The sequence below is a fragment of the Antechinus flavipes genome, chromosome 1, assembly GCF_016432865.1.
Source record: "Antechinus flavipes isolate AdamAnt ecotype Samford, QLD, Australia chromosome 1, AdamAnt_v2, whole genome shotgun sequence".
NCBI lineage: Eukaryota > Metazoa > Chordata > Mammalia > Dasyuromorphia > Dasyuridae > Antechinus > Antechinus flavipes.
The window spans coordinates 495,235,683-495,256,813 of NC_067398.1; the positions used below are offsets into that span (position 1 = coordinate 495,235,683).

The 21,131-nt window shown below is 35.4% G+C and overlaps 1 protein-coding gene across 1 annotated transcript in view; it reads right to left on the reverse strand.

Moving 5' to 3' along the window:
- Positions 1-21,131, reverse strand: part of CABLES1 (Cdk5 and Abl enzyme substrate 1) — a 150,446-nt gene that overhangs the window by 69,492 nt on the left and 59,823 nt on the right. The window contains exon 3 of the mRNA XM_051970341.1: positions 7,649-7,741. Within this exon, the coding sequence (XP_051826301.1) occupies positions 7,649-7,741 (93 nt within the window). The remainder of the gene's footprint in view (positions 1-7,648; positions 7,742-21,131) is intronic.

Below are 21,131 nucleotides of genomic sequence, written 5' to 3' on the forward strand. Positions count from 1 at the left end.
TTCATTCTAGAGATAGAATTTATTAAATGTTTATGGTATGCATATAATTTATTATCTTCATTTCTGATTGACCTTCAAATGATAATAGCTATTATTTTAACTGTTATGATTGTTTCAAGTTTTTCAATCTTTCTTTGCCCAGGACAACCTTTTTTTATCAAATGGAAGAATAGTAGTCAAGTCTTCCATAATACAAATAATGATTCCTTACCACATGTGATTAGAAAGTTAGATGATTATATATTTGATTTTCTGAAGGCAAAACACACCTATATTGGTGTTAATACTGCCAATTCACATTGATATAATACTTTTCTGACAATTTTGTGAATCAGCTAACGTATGACTATACTTGTTTTTTCTACATTAAAAAACTCTGTTAAGTAAGTGACTTTCCCAAGGTCAAACCCCCCTCCCCCCATTAAGTATCAGAACTGGGATTTGAACCCAAGTCGCCTGACTATAGATCTCATCTTCTTCATTCATATACACCCTGTGGCATTAAATGAAATTAAATCACAAAGGCATTAAAGCTGACAAACATGACAATTTAGGTCTGATGACAAGATGTGATTTCCTAAATATCCAATGGGAAGATAAGGAATACAGAGAATGACAGAATGAATAGGAAGGGTAGATCTTTTAATACAAGTCTTTCATTTTGTAAATAAGGAAAACCTAGCTCAGAGACTTAACCTAAAGTCCACTCATCCAATAAATTATGCTTGAACTAGAACCAATATCTTAGGACTTCTAGTTCATTTTTCTTTTTGTTAAAACACATGATTGTGTTTTCAAAAAACAAGCAAAAAGAAACATAACAAAAAAACCTTTTCTGGCACGGCAAATTTAAAAAGTTTCTGCAATAGTTTAATTGGAAGAAAATTCTAAATATCTTCTATATTTCTATATATAAAATTAGGTATCAGGGATGAGATTAGGAGTCCAATTCTTTCTGCTAAAGAAAAAACATAATACAACAAATTCTCTGTTCTTGAGAAGTCTCTCAACAGATACTTTAGACCTGTATGTATGTACTGTAGAGGAACTGAATCAGTGAAAGAGAAGCCAAAGAAACCTCAATTTTTTTAAAATATAAAAACGACCAATCTAAATGTTGAAATTTAGAAAAGGATGAATTCAAATGTGAAACAAAGTAAAGGCTAAAGGATTAGATGATAATGGAAAAAAGGAAATAAAACTTGTACATCTTCAATGTTCTATTTAACACATTTTGGCCTCTAGTTGTGGAAATGCAAAAGAAAATGAAAGAATCTTCTGGGTTTCAGAATATAATCTCATTTTCTCTTCCTCCTTTCCAAAGCCAGAAATTAGGTATTGTTTTTCTAGGTCAAAAATAAAGGAAAGACTAGATTATTAAAGAGTATGCATATAACCACAAATTAAAAATTTTAAAAATTCTTGCAATGTTTGCTTATTTGTATTAGCTAGAATGTTTTTTTTTAACCTAAATCCAACTGGATTAATCAAAACACAGTTGTTTAATCAAAAGAGACTTTCATAAGTATCTTTCAAATTTATTTTTGTGGATAAAAATATTTTCTTTACTTCCCATCTCTCCTGAACTTCAAATTGATTATCAAAGTGAAAAAAAATTCTAGAAAACTATGTTAATCATTAAAAATTAATGTTTTTGTATTAGTTTAGTGTTAAGTATACTTTATTTTTACCTAATTCCATGAAAAGTAGTAAATCCGTGCCTGGCATATAGAATCATAGAATTATATAATCATAAATTTGAAAGCAACTTTAAAAAATTACAAAGTCCAAACTCCTTTCCAGTGTATAAATTGCTTCTAAAACAACATAGAATAAAATATTTTTAAGTGCCTACTATGTTCACAAGGACAGTTGGTAGATAGAGCACTGGGCTTGGAATCAGGAAGATTTCTCTTCCTGAATTCAAATCTACCTTCAGAAACTCACTAACTGTGTGATTCTGTGCAAGTTCCTTTACCCTCATTTACTACAGTTTCCTCATTTGTCAAATGAGCTGGAGAAGGAAATGGCAAACCACTCCAGTATCTTTGCCAAAAAATATTCCAACTAGGACTAGCTAGGTAGTACAGTGGATTAGAGCAGTGATTAAATTTGAATTCCAACCTCAGATATTTTAACATTTATTAGGTGGGCCAAAAAAAAAAAAAAAAAAAAAGAGAGAGAAAATGAAAAAAGAAAAAAAAATCCAAATTGGATCACAAAGAGTCAGACATAACTGAAAAATGACTAAACAAAAGTAACAGATATAGATATAGCTGTAGATAGTGACTGATAGAGACAGGAGTAATTAGAGATAGAGAAATAAAGACATAGTATTGGAAAAGTCAGCACCATGTTTCAAGTCAGGTAGTCATCCAGTCTTTGCTTGGACACTTTTTAGTAAATTGATTCACTGACTGCCTTCCTTTGTACCCACTCTAATTTATCAGTATCTCTTAAAAAAAAGTACCTCGATCTAACGTCATTCTCCAGATGTTCTGACTTACACCTTACACAATGTATCGTGTAAGAGACCAAATACTTCTTGCGATTTGGACATCTTGTTTCTATTAATGCAGCCTAAGAGTGTATGTACAGCCTAAGGGTGTATGTCAGCTTTTAAATAGATTCTTTAAACCAGTGACTCATATTGAGCTTATAGTCAACTTAAATCCTAGATCTTTCTGATTAGACCTGCTATCAATAGTAGTTCTAATTTAGATAAAAGATAGAGCAATAATCTACAAAATAGAAATATATATTCTCTAAGAGCTCTGTGAGATAGGTAGTACAAATAATAGCATTTTCATTTTTGAGTAGATTAATAAGGTAGGATGACCAGAGCTTTTCCCCAGAATATCAAAGACTTGCTTGGAGAATAGGTATTTTGTATTTTGCAAATTATTGACTACCTTTCTCCACAGAGTGCTGTTCCTTAGCCTATCTTATTTCCCCCCTTCTTCTTTGGGTTGGCTCAATATGACTAGAACAACTCTTACTCAACAATTTAAAGGGACTCCTCTATTGCTTATAGGATAAAATATGAATTCAAAGTCAACCACATTCTTCTTCTCATTTACTTTTCTAGTCTAATTTTGAATGATTTCCTCTTATACAGGAATGTTGCACGGAGGATGGAGTGCTCACCTTGGAGTCAGAGATAGTCTCACCAGACATCAGTCAAGTCAACAAGCACATATTAAGCACTTACTGTATGACATGCCCTTTGCAACCCTAAGGATACAAAGAAAGGCAAAAAAAAAAATATCCAAAACTAAAACCCAAATCAAAAAATTCCCAAGAACAAAAAAACCAGTCTCCAAACTTAAGAACCTCACAGTCTAATGGGGGAGAAAGCATGTTAAAAAAAAATCACATGCAAACAAAATACATACAGAGAAAATTCAGGATAATCAACAGCTGTGTGACACTGGGGAAATCACTTACCTTTCTGAACCTCCTTTTCCTCATACTTACTAACATTTTTCCTCTATTACTAAAATAAGGACAATAATAGCAATTCTCTTCCAGCATTGTTGTATCAAATGAGTAAATGTATATACAGGATTTTCTGAATTTGAAGGACTTTGTGAAAGTAAGCTATTAAGACTATTATTATTGTTGTTACTGTCATTGCTATTATTTCATTTATCTCACGCATGATTGTTGTGAAGAGCAAATGGGATGATAAGACCTTTGTATACTTTAAAGAGCTATCAAACATGTTAGCTGATAATTATTTTACTAGGTTGGTTTTTACAAATTTTATTCTTTTTTTAATGAGGCAATTAGGGTTAAGTGACTTGCTCAGGATTATCTAGCTAACATGTCTATCAAGTGTTTGAAGCTGATTTAAATGCAGGACCTGACTCCAGGGCCAGAACTCTATCTACTGTACCCCAGATGCCCCTTGTTTTATTCTTAATAGCACTCTCTAAGCTCTAAGTGACTGTGTTCTTTCCAAAATTTATATGAAGTCTACTTAGGAATCTATTCTGCAAAGTATCAACATAAAGTACCAGTCTGTATGTTTATCCCAACTTCCTGAATATTGATTGGGACAGGACTAATCTATCTCTACTTTTTTTTCTGCCACAGCTTCTGTTCTCTATGATTTCTTGAAGGTTATTTATAATAACTTTCAGAACCAATCTGTGAGGTTTTTTTTGTTTTTCACATACCCTGAGATGATTTTCAGCCTTGTCTAGATATTGAAACTCATTAAAGCATCGAGATTCTGTCAGAACCAAGGTTTGAGCTGGCCCGGGAATGCCTGGGACTGAGTCTCAACAGAACTACTAGGATTATGGCAGAAAATTCAATTCAATTGGATCCAACAAACATTTATTAAGTATCTATTATGTGGAGAGCATTCTCAGGTATTGAGGTAGAGCTGAAAGGGACCTCAGAGGCCATCAAGTCCAACATACAGGTAGAATGCTGCAAAGGTAGGTTTTGAACCCAGTCCTCAGCTTCCATAAGCCAGTGGTTGGCAGTCTAAGATATATTTAGATCAGAGAAAGTTCCTTCCCTCATGAAACTTACATTTTCTTCATTATTTCATTATTATGTCAGTTTTTCTACATTTTTATCCTTTTTGATCAATTAATAAATCAATCAATATTTATTAAACATCCATCATAAATTCCTCAGAATTATCTTCTCTCCAGTTTATTCCACTGATTATTTATTTTATCCTAAGAACACTGCACTCTATTTAATAAGGGAGAAACTTCATAACAATTAGAACTGGTCCAAACTGGGTTGGGTGTTCTCAGCAGGTATGATTAGATTCTGTGATTATTGGAAGTCTTCAAGCAGAGGTGAGATGAGTGAATTTTAATATGATGTAATACTTACACAGCTTTCTAGATAAATTACTTACTTAGATCTCTAGATAAATTAGCAGTTCATTTTAGTTCCCCTTGGAAGGTTTGCAGAGTACCTTGCAAATGGTGTTTTATTTAATTCTAAAAACAACCTTGGGAGGTAGATGATATTATAGCCATTTTAAAGATGAGGAAACTGAGGCAGTTTTAAGGTAACGTTCCCAGAATTACACAGTGTCTGAAACCACATTCAAACTCAGTTCTTCTTGATTCCAGGCTCAATGCTCTCTCTACTTAGATGTATAATCTAGAAATTATAGGAGGTATGGGTCAGATCTTTGAAGTCCTGAATCCAAGATGTTATGATTCTGTAAGAATCTGAAAAGAAGGCATCAGGTTTTCCATCTTGTCCTTTAAGCAGTAGACAAGATTGTATGTGTTAGCAACTTGGGGAGATACACAGAACCATCCCCTTCCCTTTAGGTCAGTGCAATCACTCCCAGTGGACTAAAAAGTACAAACTTCTTACATCTCTAGAAAAATTAAGTTTCTTGTAATGAGGAGGACCCAAGTCCAAATCTGGTTTCAGCTGTGTGACCCTGGACAAGTCATTTAAATCCAATTACCTCCAAAACAAATTTAGCAGTTCATTTTATTTCCCCTTGGAAGCTGCTGAGTAAATTGCTGGTTTCATACTTGTTCATGTAGCTCCTAAGCCATTGGTGTTTGTTCCTGGCCTTTACACCTGCTTTGCTAATGTTCCATCCATCAGAATATCTGACCAGACAGCAAGATGGAGACTACACTGCATGTTCCTGCTGCCAAACAGTGTCTGGGAACACTGGCAGTCTGGATAACAGCTTCAAAAATCATCTTTTTGATGAAATTTATTTTCTAAAAAAGGTTTCAGTATTTTTGTAGCTCATATGTATGTTTTATAGTTTAACAGGTTTTACTTGACAGACATGCAAATTCAAACAAAATTTGGGCAACAGTTTTTCAAACTACATATGGAAGGCTTTGATTCAATAACTAAGATTCTCTACAGAAGGAATGAAAACAAACAAACAAAAAAATCACTAACTTTAAAGGAACAGAGGGAACAGCTAAATGGTGCAGTAGATAGCACAGAGGCCCTGAATTCAAATCCAGCCTCAGATACTTAACACTGACTAGCTGTGTGATCCTGCACATGTCACTTAATCCTAATTACCTCAGCAATAATAATAATGATAATAATAGAGAATGAATATATTGGAATGAAGCAGTGGGGTTAACTGGAAAAAGTGTTATAAGATGGGTAATCAGAAAGCCTGAATTCTAACTCTAACTCTGTTGATCTTGGATTAATCCACCTGTATAGAACTCAATTTGTCTTCACTCCATATGAGGGTAATGACTTAAGATGACCTTCTAGCTAAAAAACAATAATTTTTTTAAAAAAAAGAATCCTATGATTCCCAATCTTCCTGGAGGAAAAACAAAAATCAACTCAACAAAACCCAAAGAAATCTGAACCATAGATATCAGTTTCACACACTTTAAAAAGTTAAAACTGTTATGCTTGTCATATGAAATGTTCAGACTAGAAATAAAATGTGACTGAAAAGGTTATAAAAATAATCGAAAAGGAGGGTTATATTTTGTTAATGTAAAACCATAGCAATACCTGCAAAATCATACTATTTTTCTATGAATAGGTTCAAGTGTGAATTCTGAGAAAATGTCTTAAAAGAACTGTAATCTTTAGTGCTACAAAGCCAGAACCCAACTTTTTATTATATGCTATATTTTATAACATCGAATGACAGCATTTCTAGGGTTTAATCATTCTGTGAATCTGACTAAAAGACTTTTTGGCTATTTATATATTTTTTTTATGCTGAAGGGAAGAGTGTTAGTGGAGACCATATGGTCTATTGTAAATCAAAGAGAGATCAAACAAAATAGTTATTTGCAACAGACTGACTCACTGGAACTGCTTTCTAAACTGAAATCAAACTTGCCCCCTTTCAAGTGGGACAGTTAGAAAGACCCAGCTCTAAACTGCAGATTAGCTTAAGAGAAGCTGCTCTTAAGAACTGTGGAATCAGAAAGTCTTAGTGATACAGATGACCTTTAAAGGTCAGATCTTCCAGTCCCCTGCTTTCTCCTTGGATTAAAGGAGAGAATCAAGTCTGTTCATCACTGAAGACTCAGATTTTAAATCTTCAAAACAAGTTATCATAACTTTGTTATAACAGGAATTTTCATCCAACATTTTTCTCAACAAGCTTTGGAAGAAATGACACAGCCCAAAATTTCAGCATGCCCAGGAACTGGAAATGGGGCAGGATAAGGCATCTTGTAGCAAGGGCTGGGATTCCTCTCAAGGTCCAGGCACTAAAGCCAACATACAGATCAGATGTCTGTCTAGGGGCTATTTGCTTGGTGGGGGTTAGGAAGGTGGAAAAAATTTTTAACTACTGTTTTTTTATTCAAACAAGGATTTTTAAACAAAACAAAACAAAAATAGTTGAGTCTCAGGAAAAAATGCAGGTTGTTGATCCAAACATTTGCCAAGTTTCTAATACAGATTGGGCCCTTTGTTTAACAGGGATTGGTTTTTAGAATTTCTGGCTTTGTGGGGGCTTTTTGTTTTCTTTGGACAAGCTGGGCAGGCTCTCATTTTTTTTTTGGAAGGGGAGGGTTTCACTTTGGTAAGTCCTGGCAATTGAAATGCTGCCCTCCTCCGCCACCTCCCCAGACTAGACCAGACCACACCACCCCTATTTTGTCCAAACAGGAAAGCTGGCGTGAAGGCTTTTTGTGTGTAGTACCTGCCGTTCCTGGTATCATGCTGCCTCATGTTCTTGATAAAATGAACCTTCTTAAAGTTCTTTGGTCTGGGTGAACCTGACAGGGTCCGACATCTGAAAAATAAAGCAATTTTAAAAAAGACAGTTAGTTCCTAGATCAACAGCTGGGCAGTCGCTATACAAAGACAGGAAGGAAAGACCAGACAAATGATTTGAGTCAGAGCAGGAATAATAAAGACAATGAGTTCAGGGGCAAGAAAGTTTTTTTTTTTTTTTTTTAAATTCTAATGTCCCTAACAGGCCTGGGAGGCACATTTCATTTAGGTATACACTCAGGGAATTTTTTTAAGGTAAACATTTATTGAATGGTCAATCATAGAGAATGAAGAAAATAAAAATTAAAGACCAGCAACTAAACTTTACTTTTTAAAATGAGCTTAAAAAGAGACACAATAACAATTTCAGTGGGAGATATTGAGATATGCTTGGGTAACCTGATACCTGCTTATCTATGTTTCCTAATAATTTAGATTGCTCAAGTTAAAACCGGCAGGATATTTTTGCAGTATCTTTAAAAATTCCTAAAGTCCTTTAAAAAATTGGTGATTTCAATAGTATGGGCAGTCCATACAGAGGGTATCCTCTCCATTTCTCAGCAGATGGCCTTTGTAAATTGTAACAGTCAAAAAAAAGTTCATCTATTGTATAATTGTCTGTGATGAACTTTCTCAATTGAGCCAGAATAGTCTTGAGATGACAGTTCATCTACTGCTCAAGGCTGCTACTTATGCCTCTAGGATAAGAAATAAACTCCTCTCTTTAGCTTTTAAAGCCTCTAGCAATCTACTACTAACCCCTCCCCCCCTTCCCTTTTTATGCTCTGATATCTATCCAAAACAAGCCTTTTCTCTGTTCTTCATACAGGACACTTATCCTCTCATTTCTGTGCCTCTGAATTAGCTCTCTCTCCCCGAAGTTCATAATTTCTTCCTTCTTGTAGAATCCCTCTCTTGCTTCAAAATACAGTTTAAGGAATATCTCCTCTGTGAAGCCTTTCTTCAACTACTAGAGTCTTTCCTTCCTTGATTTTCATTACTTTGCATTTATTTGTATTTAACCCCTTTATTTTGCATAGCCTTATATATGTTCTTGCTTCTCTCAGAATATAAGCTCTCTGAGGGCAGAACTGCTTACTCTTTTTATCCCTCGAATATATCAGGACCATCATAAATGCTCACTGATTGAATTGCTCATTCAGTGTATCTGTAACAAAGGGGCAATTCAGATAAAACCCAAATGACTTAATGCTGTTTTCTCACATAATGGGTATTTGAGACAAAATTAACACAATGACTCTTCAAACTCTGCTCATTACTGGGCACACCAGACTTTGGTTCACTTTGATTATCACTATGATCAACAGGTGAAAGGCCGTCCACGTGGAAGAAAGATTAAACTTGTTTTGTTTGGCTCAGGTAAGAACAATTAGGAAGCACAGGAATGAGAACTACTTGAGCAGAGTGGCAGATTTTGGCTGGAGTAGGAGGAAAAACTAAGAATTAAATCAATACACATGTGACATGGAAGTGTGACTGACTCAGGAAATAATTAATTCCCCAGCTCAGAATCAGTGGAGATGCTTCTCATGCTGGAGAAAGAGCCAAGGTGGAATTAGCCCAGACCTCTCAAGTCCCTTCCCAACTCCTGGAGTCCCACAAGGACGTCAGTTATTTAAATCCCATCTCTTGATGTCCATTTCCTATGTGATCTTAGAGAAGATCCCTTCTTTCCCCAGGCCTTGATATCAGGAATTAAGGAAATGGCCTGGATCTATGATTTATTTTATGAATAAAAAATCAGAGACATGGCAGATATGCTTCCAAGGAATAGATCTTGTTTTTCTGAAATATATATCATTCTTTTTAATCTAGCATGTCAGGCCTGGAATGTTAGATCTCTGCCCTACGAACATCTTATATCTATGATCCTGTGGTCAAGTTCTTCCAATGGCCACCTGATATGCTTTACATGACAAAATTACCCTTAAATGCCAACAACTCCACAAAAGAGAATGAGCTGTCTGCCCTTTTCCTGAGAAATGGTACTGTGAGTTTCCAATTTTGGTTTATGTTACTGGGGTATTTTATGTTGAAGAGTACTGCATTTCTGAACACATTTTCTTCTTTCTTTCTTCCTTCCAACCCCTAAAATTTTTAACTATTTTAACTATTCATTTTTTTAACTATTTGGGACATTAAAACACTATCACTTGGACTGAGTGTGGGTTTTTGTTAGGGAAGGATGAAACTCTAGCAATATAAATATGTCTTGAAAAACAGAAGTGAATTCACTAAGATAGCTTCATGACCAAGTAGATAAAAGTTTTGGATCTCAATCTAAAAGAAAACAAAAGGCAGGATTCAAATAAATCCTATCTCATCAGGTATGATCTCAGGTGTATAAAATAAATTAAAAAAGGAGAGAGAGCTGGATTTGATGAGCCCTCAAATCCCCTTTCAGTTCTAAATCTGTGACCCCATGATATGTGACAGAAATGAACCCAAATCATAAATTTTATTAAAACTATTACTTTAAATAAACTTATTTGAAATGATCAGTCCAGTGCTCAGTGATTATATCCAGAAGATAATTTAATTTCCAAGAACAAGGATGGATATCAAGAGTTATTAGGTCTGCAAGATACAGAGTCATCCCAATCCCTTCTACCTTTCCACAGTCCGGTCTATCAGCCAAGAGATTTGATGAAATTATAAACAAACCAGAGACCTTCTAGAATCTCTGAATGAGCCCTAAAATTCTGTACAGAACACCTGTTGTTGAAGAGAGGTGTCAGAGAGCCACTGATCTAATGGCAAAGGGAAAAGAAAGCTCATCTAGAAGTCACCCCTGCTCTGTATCCCCCTCACAGCCCCCAGGACTGACCATATACACCCAGCACAGCTTCAGGGCTCTTGTGAGCCAACGCTGAAGTACAGAGTGATGGAGAGGGTGAGAGGAGACTTGTCCATCTCTGTCTCTGCACTGCCCCTATACCAGGGATGGAGTGAAAAGAGCGGAGTGCTAAAGCTATAGCCAGAAGCTCTGTAGTCTAATACGGGCATGGAACTCTAAACCAAGGCTTTAGTTTTCCTTGTCTCTAAAAGGAAAGGATGATGATGAAAGGTCAACAAGACTCTTGAGGGAGCCACTAGTACACGGGCCAATATAGCCTTAAGCAGTTATTAGTTAGGCAATACTAGACAAATCACTTAGCAGCTGTCTGCCTCAATTTCTCCAACTGCAAAACAGACTTGATACATTTGTAAAGTTGCTTATCTTAGCACAGTACCTGGCACACAGTAGGCATTTAATAAAGGCTTGTTTCCTGATTTTCTTTCTTCTTCCTTTTTCTTTTTTTTCTTTTCCTTTCTTCCTTTTTCCTCCCATTCCTTTTTTCTTTCTGCCTTTCTTTCCTTTTTTCTTTCCTCATTTATCTTCCTTTTCTTTTTTTTCTTTTCCTTTCTTCCTTTTTCCTCCCATTCCTTTTTTCTTTTTTTTCTTTTCCTTTCTTCCTTTTTCCTCCCATTCCTTTTTTCTTTTTTTCCCTTCCTTCCTTTCAACTCTAAACCTGATGACCTTAACTATCTGGGACATTAAAACAAAATATCACTTAGACTGAATGAGGTCTCCAAACATTCAAATAAAGGGAGGCTTTGAAACACTTCAGGAAACAATGTCAAACTATTCCATGAAACCTATACAAAAAAAAGTTACGGTTCCAATTCAATTCAATAAACACTTATTAAGTACCACTGAGTACAGGGAATTGAGCTAAGTAGGTACTAAGGGAAATTTATTAAAGATACAGTCTTCACCAAGTTCACTGAATGTTCCTAGATAAAAATCACAGGATTTGAAATCAGAAAAAAACCCTAAAAGATCATCTAATTCAATCACTAAATTTTGGATATGAAGAAACTGAAGGTCAAAAAAGAAATATTCATTGTTCAAGTTAGTGGTACGGCTGGAACTCAGACCCCCCCCATCAGACCTTTTTTAATGCCTCCAAATCAGACCTTTTTTAATGACATCATTCATATCTTCCTCACCAAAAACCAAATAACTACCAAAAAACTCCACAAAACAAACAACCCCCCCCAAATACTATAACGAAAAACTGCATAAATGCCAAAGAACAGGGTAAAGAAAATGGCCTATGAGGACTGACATAGAGAGGGTCATGATGATTGTAGAAGAAATCAGGGAAATTCTAGAAGTGGAAGAGGAGAACAGGAGAGAAGAAAAAGGCCTGTTAATATAAAGAATAGGCCTGGGATATATTGTGAGGCAAGGACCACAGTCTAGAATCCTAGATCTGCAGAAAGTTATAGCTTTGAAAATTACTGCGTACAGGATATGGAAGACCTTGAATGCCAGGATAAAGACTGAAGAGGCAATAGGGAACATGAACGGTTTTAGAGGTATGTTCCCCAAAAGTGTTAGATTTGGGAGTGTCTCTGAAATGACTGAATTATCATAAACTAAGTTTGCACAAAGATAATTCTAAATTTCTCTTTCTTTTTTTACCTCCAAATTACACTTATCTTTTTCTTGTTTATTTATTTATTTATTTTTGCTTAAACACTATGAAGGCTCCTGGGAGGAAAAGAACAATGAAAATGTTGCTACTTGCTGTCTATTCCTTTTATAATAATCTACATCAGATCATCAGAAGGCATCCTTGTGGGCTGTACATGACTAGAAAGCCACAAATTAATATTATCTAGGTTGTATTGTGTTTTCCTTTGCATTACATTTCATTTTCATTAACATTTCTCAAATACACTTTAATTTGCTTTAGGCCATATTTGAGAACTTTGCAGGTTCTGAGTTTGGTTCCTCTGGTGTAAATGACCTTAATGTAGAATTCCAGAAAAAGACAGGAAAAATGTCATTATATTTCCCCATCTTTATGTTCTTTCAAATATTTTCAAGCTATAAGCAAGAAAATTATGAATAAATTACTCTGAAGATATATATTACATGCTATCTTTAACTTTATATTTATATATTTATGTATACATATATTTATATTTATATAAAAGGAATAGCAAAAGTTGTACATAATAGACTTGCAGTTTTATGTAATATCTTATTTATTATAATTAAGTTATGAAAATGCTTGTTTTATTCCATATATTAAAGATTAAAAAGAAGAACATGATTCAGAGAACAATTTTCCTTAATCTGATAGTCAGCTCTTGTTGTGGCCCTTTGGTCCTGTCCACCACATCCCAGACACTGAAGCGCTCTGTATTCCAATAGAAGCAGCCATCTCAAGATCTCTCTGCCTCCATGTCTGATCTTTACACTTTGGGACCTCATCGCCTTCCTGATTCCTGTCCCTTGTGGAAGGAGTAGAGGAATCCAACCGGGAGGAAAAAGTAGAGAAGGCAATGAAGCCAAATTTTTGCTTCCTTTCTGTTCTGCCCTTTCTCAGCCCCAAAACATCATCTGTGAGTGGAGAAGTAATTGTGTGTAAGCTATTTGTGTTCCATGGCCCTGCAATTATTATCATTTATTATTGTTTTTATTTATATCATCTGATAAAGTTGATAAAAATATCAACTGATATATTTATATCAGTTTTCCCCCATATCGCTTTCTTTTCTTTTTTTCCCCAAAGAACCATTCTATTTAACAAATTATAATTTTTAAGGCAAAAGAAAAGAAAAGAAGAGGAAAAAAATCAATACAAGTAGCAATATTCTAAAAAAAATCTGAAAATATTTTCAATATGCCACACCTATGGACCTCACCTCTTCCAATAAGCATGTGTATGTACAGACATATACATATAATACATGTGTAACAGATGTATATATTAGGCAATAGATTGTGTTGGCAGAAAGTGTATATATTATATACACATTCATATTTTCTATCATATACATGAATGTGTCTCCACACACACACAAGCATATGATCTAAACTTTTTTTTTTCCCATTTTAGCTCGGCTATTTTAACTGTAAGAATATTTCTCAACAAATCAGTCGAAAGATTTTAGAGTAAAATATGAAAAGTTTTGACCTAAAGAGATCTTGCTAGTTACAAAGAGTTTGGAGGATGTTGGATATTTCATTTTCCTATCAGGATCTTAAATAGTGTTCCTAGAGTAGCTGGCAACATTATCTACAGAAGGAACCAAATACAAACTGGACCAAGATCCGCCACAATTAAAGGAAACTGAATATACGGGAGAAAAGGGTTTCTAGCAATTTGGAACTCTGCTCTATTATTTTTTACATGAACTTCTCAAGCTTGAACCCACTTTCCCCTGGATTCTGCATGCATTCTTGAAAGAGTGTATCACAGATTTTTCTTCAGACAAAGAAACTATTTACAACCAGATGACTACATTTATTTTCAAATGGCAATTTTGTTGGAAGTGGAGGATTAGAGAAAGCACACTAGGGAAGTTTCAGCCTATTGGAGAATCACTCCCACCTCTTACAGCTTCTCCTATAGTCCTAATGAGGACATATAGCCAGTCTATTTCTGGGAACCGAACTCAGTGAAGGAGGCAGATCCTTTCAAACTGTGTGTAAATATACAGTGTAAATGTACATGTAAAATTTATATACAGCATAAATCTCAGAGGGATGGCACTCGCCATCAGGGCAACTGAGAAAGACCATTTGCAGAAGGTGAGATTTGAGCTGAATCTTAAAGGAAGCTGGGGATGCTTCAGTAATGTTGGACCCTTAGTCAAGGTTTTCTTGGCAACGGTATTTGAGCACTTTGCCATTTCTTTCTCCTGTTCATTTTTACAGATGAGGAAACTAATGCAAACAGGATTAAAAGCTTGCTCAGGATCACACTACTTGTATGTGTGCAAGGTCTCATTTGAACTCAAGTCTTCCCTCCAATCTTGCACACTATTCATTGCAATTTAGCTGCTTCTTTGGGTTGGCTACAAAACCCACTCAACTTTTCTCCTTTGCTCCCTGTGCTAGTAAGGGGAAGATCCTTAGGGACTTCTCCTTTAATGCCGGTTGGTCTCTGAAAAGCAAGCCTCGCACTTGGCTTTTTCATTTGTTCTCTTCCCTTCTAGGTGAAGGGAGTGGGAGGTTTCTGACCCGGGATGGGAGAGTGAACAACAGGAATCTGGGAGTTGGAATCCAGGGGCGGGTTTCTAGGCAGTCCCATATCCAGCTCTGCTATACCAAGAGCAAGGGGCAGCCTTTGGGAACCCAGCCTAATAACAGCTGAAACAAAGCTGATTGTTCTGGCAGAGGTTGCTCTCTCCATGTGAGTCTGGCAGGACCAGCACTATGTAGGACTGGACTAATGCATGATTCTATTATACCAGAAGTACTGATGTTGATTTCTTCTTGCTGAATCTTTTAGTAAATATCTCTCTGTAAAAGCTAATAAGATATTAAGTGGAATTAGAGTGTTAGTCACTAGCTCCTAACCAGGAGGGTAGTTCAGCTAGAAGGGGTTGCAGTTATTGCAGCCATAAAGAAAAATATTCCAACTCCCATGAGGGAAAGTTGCAATTGACCTGGCCCCGAGGTACTGGAGCCAAAGCGTTCATTCTATACATAGAAATGGATCTTAGTAATAACAGAATTTCAAGATCATAAAGATAAGGCTGGAAAGGACCTCAGAGGTCATCATTTATTCCAGTAGTGTCAAACTCCAATAAAAAGGGATCATTATAGGTACATATTGCCTTAGAAAACCACAAATTAGCATTATCTATGTTGTACTAGACAGGCAGCTGAGTAATAAAGTGGAAAGAGAACAGGGTCTGGAGTCAGGAAGTTTCACCTCCTTCAGAGATTTACTAGCAGATAACTCTGAGCATGTCACTTAATTCTGTTTGCCTCAGTTTCCTTATCTGTAAAATGAGCTGGAGAACAAAGAGGCAAATCACTCTAGTATCTTTGCCAAGAAAATTGCAAATGGGATCATTGAAGGTCATTACTAAAAATGAATGAATGACAAATGTTGTACTGTACTTTTATTTATTATGGTAATCATTTCCCAATTACATTATAATCTGATTTGGGCCTCTCTCAGGTGTTTTGCGGCTCCTTGGCTGCTACATTCTGACACTTTTGATCTATTCCACTTCCTAAGGAAATTTAGACTAAATAATATGCCTAATATTGTAAAATTAATGAGCAGCAGATGTAAGACTGAAACCTGGATCCTGGGACATCAAATTCAGTGATCTATCATATGTACCATATGGCCTTTAAAATTTTTTTCAATTTATAGAAAGCCTAAGAACATTTAGAATCAGAAGTTTTCCTGGCAGGCCAAAAATAAAACTCAGCCCTTTAGATTTCCAGTCCAAGACTCTTCATACCATGCTTCATTATTTCCTAGGAGGCTGGCTATTAGCATTAAAAGTGATACAAATAATATTTGGGAAAACATTGAAAAAAACTATAGTGTTCATCAAATGCTTTGGTGATTTGAATTCTCAAACTGTAACAAGAAAATCAAGCTAACATCAATGTTTTTAGGGATAGACTAGAACTTTTGTCCTAAGGACATACTATTTCATGTTAGCTTTCATGTACAGTTATAACAAATGGGATTATAATTTATAATTATATATTACATCATGTCAATATATATTATATCCTAATATGTCCCTCCCAGAATAAACTCATCACTTTTAATCTCATCACCAAGCTTCTTAACTCAAGCTCCCTGCCTTAGCTTCCTCTTCTCTGATTGGAGGGTGGAGGTAGAATACCAAACTCTTCCTAATACCTTTCTTTACAAAGGGCAGAATTGAATTTCCAGCTAACTCTACTTTCCATCTGCAAATTTCCCTGGTTTCAACTTTACAAAACCAGCTTTTTGAAAGCAAGAACAGTTTTTTGTATCCCAGCTCTTAGCATGGTGCTTGACACATAGTAGGCACTTAATAAGTGTTTATTGAATTGAATTGTATATTATTATATAATACAACATACATTACATATTATATAATATCATATAAAAACACATTATATATATATTTAACATTATATACCAAAGCTTCTTAAACTGTGGATTGAAACATCATATGAATGTAGGGTTGCAAAAAATTTGGCAATACTAAAAGATTTCTGAATTCAGTGACCAAAAATTAATTAAAAAATCAAATGCACAATGAATCTGAGGTGTTTCTGACAGTGCTTGACTGTGTTGCATGGTTCTGAATACACAACGTGCATGCTTTGCACTATACATGCATGAATGTGCTCATATTAGAGATGGGATTGCAAAAAAAGTTCTCTGGTAAAAATGAGTCAAGGGGCAGCTAGGTGGTGCAGTGGATAGAGTACTAGTCCTGAAGTCAGAAGGACCTGAGTTCAAATCTAGCCTCAGATACTTAACACTTCCCAGCTGTGTGACCCTGGACAAGTCACTTAACTTTAATTACCTGTGGGGGGTGGGACAAACAGGAAAAATGAGTCAAGAGGGGAAAAAGTTTAAGAAGTCTTGTTATATAACATAACATGATATAATACGAATAACTTATTCACATGGTAGCATTAATATATCAATGTAATTGATATATTATAATAATGTTATATATAATATATAATAATAATTATGTTATATATAATATATAGTGTTTAAATGTAAATGGGATAAATTGAATGAAGACCTTTCATGGGAATGTGGTTTTGACCTATGCCCTAATTGTGACTTAAGACTTTGCAATAACAACTTGTGCTATAGCTAAAAGCTGCATGTTTCATTATCTTAGATAAACAAACACTTCCCTCCTGCCTGTCTTAATTAGCATCTAGGAAAATGGGTAAAGAGTTTGTTATTTATTAATATTCTTGTTTCCCTGGTTAAGACATGAGCCTGGAATCCCCTAGATAATAGGAGAGAAGGTGAGAGAAGGAAAGGAGAGCTTCTGCACTATATAATGTTGCATTTTGCAGTTTGTTCTCTGCACTACTTTAAGACACCTAGTCTGTTAGGAGTGGCCCTTTCTGGGGAGTCAGACCCAAGATGGTGGAGAGGAGATGCACTTTTATATGAGTTTATCCTTCCTTGGATCAACACTAGATCAAGCCTCCAAATTGGTTTTGGAGAGACAGAACCCACAAATATTTATAGTGTAACAAATTTCTAGCAGAAAATATTTTGGAAGAACTTCAGAAAAGGTCTGTTTCAATCAGGCAAGGGGGGAGAGGAAGAGGCGGCTGAGTGCAGGAACAGGGCAGAGGTCCAGAGCGGTATAGCATGGTGAGCCAGGGAATCTACCAGGAAGCTTTTAGTCAAAACACCTTGATTACTCTGTCCTGGTTACAAGCCAGTGGATCAGCAGATTAGGTGGGAGATAGCCAACATAAATGCAAAAGGCAAATAGTGAGACCCTGAACCTCAGAATATTGCAGGACCTGGCCACACCCACCCAGCACCACAAGTCAGCAGCATTGACCCGTTGTTGCCTATAGAAGAAGGTTGGGACAGTCTCCACGCCTTTGCCCTAAGAGCAAACCTCAATCTTTAAAAAAATGAGCAAAAAAGCAAAAAGAACTCTGATCATAGATAATTTTTATGGCGACAGAGAAAAACAAACCTCAAATCCTGAGGACATGAAAAGCAAATCATCTCCAAAAGAAGCCCCTGAGGGTGATATGAACTGGCCCCTTTTCTCACAAGTCTCTCTTGGAAGAATTAAAAAAGGGTCTTAAAAAGAGTTAGAAAAAAAATGGGAAAAGGAAATGAGAACATTGCAGAAGAGTTAAAAACACACACACACACACACAGAATGATCTGAAGAAAGCTCCTCACAAAACAGATTTGACAAAATGGAAAAAGAAAACAATTCCTTGAAAAAACAGAATTTGTGAATGGAAAAAAAAAATCCATTGAATAAAACAATTCATTTAAAAATTCAAATGGCCAAATGCAAAATGAGATTAAAAAGGCTAATTGAAAAAGATATTCAATAAAAATTAGAATTGAACAAATATAAATGAATGACTCAATGAGACATCAAGAATCAGTCAAACAAAACCCCCAAAATGAAAAAAATAGAAGAAAATGTAAAATACATCATTGGAAAAACAACTGACCTAGAAAATAAATCTAGGAGAGACAATCTAAGAATTATTGGACTTCCTGAAAACCATGATAAAAAAAAAAAAGAGCATAGACATCATCTTTCAGGAAATCATCAAGGAAAACTGCCCTGATATCCTAAAACTAGAGGGTAAAATAGCCATTGAAAGAAATTCACCAATCACCTCCTGAAAGAGATTCCAAGATAAAAACTCCAAGGAATATCATGGTTAAATTTCAGAATTATCAGATCAAGGAGAAAAAAATTGCAAAAGCATCTAGAAAGAAACAATTCAAATATTGAGGAGCCACAATCAGGATTACCCAGGACCTAGCAACTTGCACTTTAAAGGATTGAAGAACCTGGAATCTGACATTCCAAAAGACAAAGAAACTTGGATTGAAGCCAAGAAGCGTCTATCAAGCAAAATTGAGCATGATCTTCCAGGGAAGAAGATGGACATTTAATGATACAGGTGAATTTCATTTATTTCTCATAAAAAGCCCAAAGCTGAACCAAAAATTTGATTTCCATAAACAGAACTCAAGAGAAGCATTAAAAAAGGTAAAAAGGAAAGACTTCTTGAGAACTATATCTCTGTAATGGGTATACTTAGAAAATGCAGGTATAATTTGATTTTATTGTGATAATATAAAAAAGGAACTAGAGATGGAAAGGGGATTGTACTGGAAGAAGAGGAAAATGGAGGCAAAATGAGAGAAATTACATCTCACGAAGAGGCAAAAGAAGACCTTATATAATTGAGGGAAAAAAGAGAAGGGGATGAACATTGTTTGAATCTTACTGTCATCAGATTTGGCTCAAAGAGAGAATATTAAACATGTTTAACTTCACAGAAAAACTTTTCTTACACTATAGGGAAATGGGAGGGGAAAGAGAAAAGGAAAAGGAAAAGGGGAGGCTAATAGAAGGGAAAACAGAAGTAAAAGGGAAAAGGAATAAGAAAGGGAAAGGGCTGTAAAAAGGGAGGGCTATTTGAGGGAGGTGGTGGTCAGAAGCAAAATACTGGGGAGAGGAGAAAGGGAGAAAGTAAAGAGAAAAGTATAACTTGGGGAAAATAAGATAGTGGGAAATACAGAATTAGTAATTTTAGCTGTGAATGTGAATGGGATGCACTTGTCAATAAAATGGAAGTGGATAGCAGACTGGATTAAAAGCTAGAATCATACAATATGTTGTTTACAAGAAATACATTTAAAGCAGAGTGATACATATAGAGAAAAGATAAAGGGCTGCAATAGAATCTATTATGCTTCAGATAAAATAAAAAGCAGAGGTAGCAATCCTAACCTCAGATCTAGCAAAAGCAAAAATAGATCTAATTAAAAGAGATAAGGAAGGAGGAAAGTATACTTTGTTAAAGAATACTATAGATAATGAAGTAATATCAATACTAAATATACACACACACCAAATTATATAGCATCCAAATTTCTAGAAGAGAAGGTAAGAGAGCTGCAAGAAGAAATAAACAACAAAACTATACTAGTGGGAGATCTCAACCTTGCTCTCTCAGAACTAGATAAATCAAACCACAAAATAAATAAGAAAGGATTTAAGGAGGTAAATAGAATTTTAGAAAAGTTAGGTATGATAGACCTTTGGAGAAAATTTAATGGAGACAGAAAGGAATATGCTTTTTCTTGGTGGTTCATGGAACCTTCACAAATCATATATTAGGGCATAAAAACCTCAAAATCAAGTGCAGAAAGGCAGAAATAGTAAATTCACCTTTTTTCAAATCATGATGCAATAAAAATTACATGTAATAAAGGGCCTGGCTAACAAAGTGTTTGTGGCAGCCCTTTTTGTAATGGCAAGAAACTGGAAACTGAGTGGATGCCCATCAGTTGGAGAATGGCTGAATAAGTTATGGTATATGAATGCTATGGAATATTATTGTTTTGTAAGAAATGACCAACAAGATGATTTCAGAGAGGCCTAGAGAGACCTACATGAACTGATGCTGAGTGAAATGAGCAGAAACAGGAGATCATTGTACACAGCAATAACAAGACTATACGATGATCAATTCTGATGGACGTGCCCCTCTTTAACAGTGAGATGATTTAAACCAGTTCCAATTGTTCAGTGATGAAGAGAGCCATCTACACAGAGAGAGAGAACTATGGGAAATGAGTATGGACCACAACATAGCATTTTCACTCTCTGTTATTGTTTGCTTGCATTTTTGTTTTCCTTCTCAGGCTTTTTTCTTTCTAGACCTGACTTTTCTTGTTTAGCAAGATAATTGTGTAAATATGTACACATATATTGGATTTAACATATACTTTAACATATTTAACATGTATTGGACTACCTGCCATCTAGGGGCAGGGGTGGAGGAGAAGGAGGGGAAAAGTTGGAACACAAGGTTTTGCAAGGGT